This window comes from Rhagoletis pomonella, unplaced genomic scaffold, assembly GCF_013731165.1.
Source record: "Rhagoletis pomonella isolate Grant_MI unplaced genomic scaffold, Rhpom_1.0 Rhpom_scaffold_07752, whole genome shotgun sequence".
Classification (NCBI taxonomy): domain Eukaryota; kingdom Metazoa; phylum Arthropoda; class Insecta; order Diptera; family Tephritidae; genus Rhagoletis; species Rhagoletis pomonella.
The window spans coordinates 1-7,577 of NW_023466279.1; the positions used below are offsets into that span (position 1 = coordinate 1).

Sequence of the window (7,577 nt, forward strand, 5' to 3'; positions counted from 1 at the left end):
CAAGTGAGCAAAAGTTTTAAAATTTCTGCTCGTCGTTTTTCCATGTAGGAATTTTTTGGTGGCGAATGTGCGAAACCAACACCTGCCTCCCATATATACTCACAACTGTCTATATTGGCCAACTCTTCAGCCTTGTCGGGCCCGGCACGACGTGTTGCAGGTACCGTGAAATCAGGACAAAAAAGCAAATCACACAAAGCATTTATCAACGATTGGGCCAAGGGTACTGGCTGTGGGCCTGTATGTCGTGGCGAATTTTCACGAAGGATATCTGCTGCGTCAGCAGATGTGGGTGTACTGCGCGTAGGCAGACTACTCCAGAAAAAGTCACGCCATTTTTCATCTTCAAATATGTACGGTAATATGCGTATTAATAGTCGTACACAATTCAAAACACATTGCTGTTCCACATGTGTGCGGCAACTGTTATCCACGGCCAGGGCCAACTTTTCCACGGCCTTGTAACACAATGTCGCCAAGTTGGCAGGATTTTCATTACGTATATTTCGTATTTCGGCTGATGTGACCAAGGCGAAAACATCTTCTAAAGAAGTTTGATGTGCGTACCAAAATTGGTCCCAAAATTGATCGTCGGTGTCATCAATTTTTTGGTTTTTCTGTGTGAGTTGTACTATGGCTTTGCGGAAGTTCAATTTTGAGTCAGAATTTCCCATATACGGAAGGCGTTATGTGCGTACTTCAACTTGTGTTCAAAGTCTCGCATAGTCATCTTTGTTTTTTTTTTTTTTACTATAAACATTTAAATATATGCCACTCCAGTAACATTAAAATTCGGTGATACTTGCGAGTCAGCGAGCGTAAACCAAGCTAAACCAATGCACATAGCAATTGCCGCTGCAAAGTCTAGTGGTCCATAACGTTTCCCTTGTATTAAAATACTGCGAAATATGTCGTACGTGTGAGAAATCGTCTCAATACGAATGCGAAGTTCTTCATCTACTTCAAGGCGAAGTAGCACGATTAGATCAAAAGTTTAAACTTATGCTTGACAGCACAGCTCAAAATAATCCAAAATCTATAAAAGTGATTTGTTGTCTCGATGACAAACGTTTACCATGCGTACCACCAATTACTGTAGCTATTCCAGAGGAATACCCGTCAGTATCGCCATCTTGTGCATTGGCTCAGCAAGAATATGGTACCACTCCGTTTTTAAAAGCTGTGCAGGCTGCATTTAAAGCACGAATTGCAAAATTGCCAAGATTGTATTCGTTGTCACATTTGTTGGATACTTGGGCTTGATGTTGGTGGTGGCTGCATTGACGCGTTATCTGTTATGGCTGACTTTTTGGGTGCCGTTGATTCAGGTACAGGTATTCTGCTGGCTGTAACCATCATCTATCAGTACTTCGAAATCTTCGTTAAGGAGCAATCGGAGATGGGTGGCATGGGCACTTTACTGTTTTAAGTTGGGGGTGCGCTGTACATTATTCTAATTAATGTTGTTTATAAGATGTGACTCACTCAAAATTGAACAATATCTATCCCCGAAAATATAAACCAATTGCCATATCGCTTTCAGCGTCATATGCAAAAGTATAGCTCGGTGCGTCTAACCCGTCATTACAATTATCGCTTCCAACTCAATGGCCAAATCGCTCAAGATCGTAACCATTGTACACCCATATCGCACAATGGTAAGTCATCGGATTATGAACCAGGAATAACCGCAGGTGATGCCGATAAAGAAGACAACCAAAATTATGCAGCTGCCACTGCACTAATGATTATAACAACAATAATTCTCATATTGGTGGAGGTGGAAACTGCAAGTTTACTAATACACAAAGGACTAATACCTACGAGCGGAACTGGCGCCGGAACTAATGCCGGAAAAATGGGTGAGTTAGACATATCCCTTTAAAATATATGCATATGTATGTATAGATATTTTTTTTTTTTTTTTTTTGAACTATAGTCTTTGCTGGTAGGTTTTGACAATTGAGGCGAACTCATTTGGTCTAATGGGTTGACTGACGATTATCGAAACCTGTCAAGTAAAATGTATTCGCTTCCCATCAGACCTAGTTGTGTTGAAAAACGAGCAAGCATAATGAACAATTGTAACGACTTTCAACTTATTTCGCTTATTATTATATTTTTTGGAGGATTTTAATTGATAATTCGCACCTCGTTACCAATTTCGTATTTCTGAAACAATTGTTCATCAAGCTTGGTCTGTCTTATTTTTACCCGATTCATCACGCTGGGTCTGTCTTATTTTTACCCGATTCTATGCTTACAAGATCTAACGATGGTCGGTTCTTTATACCCAGATCTACCCGGAGAGGCCGGGCTAAGAACCATCACCAAAAATCTAACTAAAACACGACTACCTTTAATATTGCTCTGAGTTAAACTCGATTATAGGCGTTGAATCCTTCCGAATGCATAGAAGTGGAATTTTTGTGCGATGAGGAAGTGGAATTCACGCGGGATTGGGGATCAACGGAGAGGGTTTATTTACGAAGTGCTTGCTGGCTCCTCGGTTTCTTGATTTTGGGATGGAAGTAGGACCAGTTTGGCCAGCGGTCTCGTAATCTGCCCTTTTTCCGTGATGATGTCAACTACGCGTACTCGATCGTCGGGACCAGGATGTAGGCTGATAATTCGACCTAATCTCCACTCATTTGACGGGAGGTTGTCTTCCTTGATGACAACGAGATCTCCTAATTTTATATTTTGCTGTGGATATTTCCACTTAATCCGCTTTTGCAGTTCGGATAAATATTCGGTTTTCCATCGTTTACAAAAAGTTTGGTGAAGGGCCTTTAGCTTCTGCCACCGATTTACTATCGAGGCAGGATTCTCGTGAACGTCGATTTCAGGTGGGGCTAGCAGGTGTCCACCGGTAAGAAAGTGACCTGGAGTGAGAGGCTCCAGGTCGGTAGGTTCATTCGAAGCGGGGCTCAATGGTCGTGAGTTGAGGCACGCCTCAATCCGACATAAAAGAGTACTGAACTCTTCAAAGGTATACTTATGAACGGATGCAATCTTTTTAAAATGGCTTTTAAAGCTTTTTACCCCCGCCTCCCATAAGCCGCCCATATGAGGAGCAGCGGCGGGTATGAAATGCCATGTGAGCATTTGATAATTGTATTTCGAAACTGCTTTTTCACGCGAATCTGCTAAAAATGCCTTAAATTCAGATCGTAAAGATCGTGAAGCTCCGACGAAGTTTGTACCATTGTCGGAATATATGTTCTTCGGGCATCCTCTTCTGGCTACAAACCTGGCGAATGCAGCTAAAAATGATGGAGTGCTGAGGTCACTAGTTGCTTCCAAATGGATCGCTTTTGTCGTAAAACAGACAAAAAGGCAAACGTATCCTTTGGACATTCGACAACCTCGGCCGCTATAACTTTTGATGTCAAAGGGTCCTGAAAAATCTACACCTGTATTCGTAAACGCGCGCGAAAATGTGGTTCTCTCCTGAGGGAGAATTCCCATAAGCTGGGTTTGCGTACGTTTTTTGTATATCGTACAGACTTTGCAGTTATGGATTGTGGATTTGATCAGATTTTTAACTCTGGGGATCCAATACTGAGTTCGGATAAGGCGAAGCATGAGTTGATTTTCCCCATGCAAAGAGACTTGGTGAATAAAGGACACTATTAGACGGGACAACCTGCAGTTATAAGGAATAATTATTGGATGCCGCTCGTTATACGCTAAGTCTTGAGACGCTCCAAGACGCCCACCAGCCCTAATAATGCCATCTTTATCTATGAACGGATTAAGCGGTAGGAGTTCACTCTTGGAGTCGATGGAGTTTCCTGCTTTAAGTTTCCTGTATTCTTCACTGTAATAGTTCTGTTGATATATTTTTATCAAGCGTTGTGTCGTTGCTTTAATTTCATGGGATGAAATTAAGCGTGACTTTTCTTGAAATGAAGCTTTCGTATTTCGATGCGTTCTTTGAGAGAATCTCATAACATATGATAATACTCTCAAAGCTCTCGGAAAATCTGAAAAACGGCCAAGAATATCGGTATAATTTACTTTGGTTGTATAAACGTGCGTTCTTTTTTCCTCAACTACTGTGCTGTAGTCTGTTTCCTGGGTGGGCCATTTTGGGTTATCTTCTTGTAACCAAGAAGGTCCCTGCCACCACAACGAATTGTTGACCAATTCATATGCTGGAAGTCCTCTGCTCGCTAAGTCTGCTGGATTTGATGCCGAATCCACATGCAGCCAATTCTTGTTTCCGACTTTCTCTACAATTTTTGTGATTCTATGGGCAACGAAAGTTGACCATGAACACGGAGGCTTACGAATCCAAGCGAGAACAATTGTGGAATCGGTCCACAGATGTATGTTGATATGCCCTAAGTTGAGATTGTTGATTATTGAATCAACTATTTCCGCCAATAGTACCGCTCCGCAAAGTTCCAGTCGGGGTAGCGATATGGTTTTAACAGGAGCAACTCTGGTTTTTGCCAAAAGCAGGTTAATAAAAACTTTGCTATCTCTTTTGACACGCATATACACAGAGGCGGCATATGCTTTCTCCGATGCGTCACAGAATCCGTGTATTTGTATTTCATCCGTTGGAGAAAAGTATACCCATCGCGGTATACGAACCTTATCAATTTCGTTATAATGTTGGGTAAAGTTCTGCCATCGGTCTAGAGTGGTCGAAGACACAGTCTCATCCCAATCTGTGCCTTCCAGCCAAATATTTTGCATAAGGATTTTGGCTACGATTATATGGCAGATAGTATCGCTCTTTTCGTAACAGCATCGCTTTTCTCCAATGGCCTTGCTATAAAATAGAAAAGATCCGTATGGGCATTCCATCTTATTCCAAGAGCCTTGACTGCGCTGGTATCTTCAAATGCCAAAAAATCTTCGCTAAGTAGATCTGTTTTTGGTATGCCATTAAGTATTTGCTCGCTATTGGCTGTCCACTTTCGAAGTGGAAAACCGGCTGATTGCAACACTTCCGATATCTCATCTCTGGCTTTTATTGCTGAATCGATAGTGTGTCCACCAGACAATACATCGTCGACATACATGCATTTTCGTAGTATGTTAGAGGCTATTGGATGGGAGCTTTGCACATCGTCAGCTAATTGTAAAAGTGTCCTTATAGCCAGATAAGGAGCACAATTGATGCCGAACGTGACAGTCTTTAATTCGTACAGACTGATCGGGTCATTCGGGTTAGTGCGAAAAATAATCCTCTGATACTTAGTATGGTTGTTATGTACCAGAATTTGCCTATACATCTTCTCGATGTCACTGTTGAACACATATTTGTATAGTCTCCAACGGAGTATTAGTATCGGAAGATCTGCCTGAAGTACTGGTCCTGGGAAAAGTACGTCATTTAGGCTGTTGCCATTCGCCGTTGGGCTTGAGGCATTGAACACCACGCGTACTTTCGTTGAAGTACTTTCTGCCTTTATAACAGCGTGGTGCGGCAGAAAATAATTATCAGACGAGTCTGCGGGTATGGGATTTGTTATTTTCGACATATGCCCAAGCGTTTCATATTCCGCTAGAACCCTATTGTATTCCTTTTGCAGGACGGGATCCTTGGCCAGCCGTGTCTCATTCCGGTAAAATTGAGAACATGCTCTTTTAAGGGATGGGCCTAGGGAAATATTTCCTGGAAAATCTTTCCTAAATGGTAGTGACACGATGTATTTTCCTTTATTATTTCGTATGGTTGTCTTCTGATACAGCTCCTCGCAGTACTTGTCGTCTTCATTAAGGCTCTTGTTCTTTGGAATCTCCTCAAGCTCCCAAAAGGCACTCAATTGCTTGTCCAGACTAGCTTCGCTGTAGTATGAGACGATATTCGTTCCTGGATTCGAGGTATCAGTTCGCCCTGTTATTATCCAGCCAAATACTGTTTCTTGGGCCAGAAGTGTGTTTAATATGTTTTTCTTAAGCCCGCTCAGAATAATTTGTGGATATATGTCGCCACCCAGAACAAGGTCTACGGGTTCATTGACGAAAAATCGTTTATCCGCTAGAATTAGATCTGGAAATGCTTGCTTAGTCACTGCACTAATGTGGCAAGTAGGAAGATTTCCAGTCAGTTGTGCTAGCACGAGCACAGAGGTATTTAAGCGGAACAACGGGTCAACAGGAGACCGCAATTCGATGTTGCACGCTTCTTTAACCTGCGCCGTAGTTGTATTAGTGATGCCCGAAACTTGGGCATGCATACGCTTTGACGGCAAGTGAATTCTGCGTTTTAGTCTTTCAGTAATGAAAGAACACTCTGAACCAGAATCAATAAGTGCTCTAGCGGAATAGTTCGTACCATTGAGATAAATGTTGACGCGTGCTGTCCCTAATAACACACCTGTGTTTGTATTCGCATAGCAAGACTTCACGTTTTTGCTTGTATGCTTGTTTGACTTTGTTGAATTGCGTTTGGCTTGGGCCTGATTGGATGTTGATGCAGAATTAGTCGCAGAATCCAAAGAGGTCCCAAGTGTCGTTGCCTTTGTTTGAGCTGTCTCAATATGAAGGAGCGTGTTGTGTCGCGAGTGGCACTTTATACAATTAAATGGGTTTGTGCATCTTGACACGGTATGTCCAGTACTAAGACAGTTCAGGCACCATTTTTTGCTTTTCAAAAAATCGATTCTATCAGCAGGTGTTTTGTTGAGGAATTGTGGACAGTTGCGTAACTTGTGCTCATTAGTTTGGCACATTTGGCAGGTGAACTTGCTCACGCTTGCCTGAAAGGCTCCTAGCCTTTTAGTGTTAGCTTCCTGGTGGTGCCGTGCGGGTTGGTGCTTTGGAGCTTTCACAGTTGTTGTACCCTTTAGCCCCGCTAGAGTTTCCAAAGTTTGGAATCTATTGGATAGGAACCTGTCCATATCCTCCCACTTTGGAATGTCAGTTTTCTGGTCTATGGTCTGTTCCCATAGGGCCAGTGTACTTTCTGGAAGCTTCGTTGAACACCAACCCGCACGGCACCACCAGGAAGCTAACACTAAAAGGCTAGGAGCCTTTCAGGCAAGCGTGAGCAAGTTCACCTGCCAAATGTGCCAAACTAATGACTGCAGAAGAGTGATGATTTCCTACTTCCACCTGTCTTTTCCCACCCACTCAATCATTCCATCATTCCAGCTTTTTATTTTTTTTTTTTAATGAACAAATGGGCAGAAAAGCGTGTTACTCAGGTGTACGTGGCGTATGAGTAACTTACTTTTCTTTCAGTCCTATCGGAGAGTGGTGTATATATGGTTTATGGAGAATTTTATTAGCTTTGATTTGATGTATCTCCATTTATCTATACTAGTGTTCGCCCAGCGGTCGAAATTCAACCGCTAAAATTAAGGATAGTTTATGTGAGTTGAGTTGGGCTGAAATAAAATTTGTTGGAATGGGTTAAGTGGAGGGGAGTTTAGCTTAGTACTTAGCATAACATAACATAGAATAGCATTAGATTCAATAACATATCATATGTAGCATAACACATCACAATATAACATCGCACATTCTTCAGTTGTATTTCCTTTTGATCCCTATCACTTTCTTCCTCATCGCTTTTAATGTTTATGTTTATGTTTATCTACACCTTCATGTTC

The 7,577-nt window shown here is 42.0% G+C and overlaps 1 protein-coding gene across 1 annotated transcript; it reads right to left on the reverse strand.

Annotated features, from left to right (window-relative positions):
• Positions 1 to 4,727: 4,727 nt before the first annotated feature.
• Positions 4,728 to 6,863, reverse strand: LOC118755877. The gene has a single exon (XM_036490682.1). The coding sequence runs from the start codon at positions 6,861 to 6,863 to the stop codon at positions 4,728 to 4,730; it is 2,136 nt and encodes a 711-aa protein (XP_036346575.1).
• Positions 6,864 to 7,577: the final 714 nt, after the last annotated feature.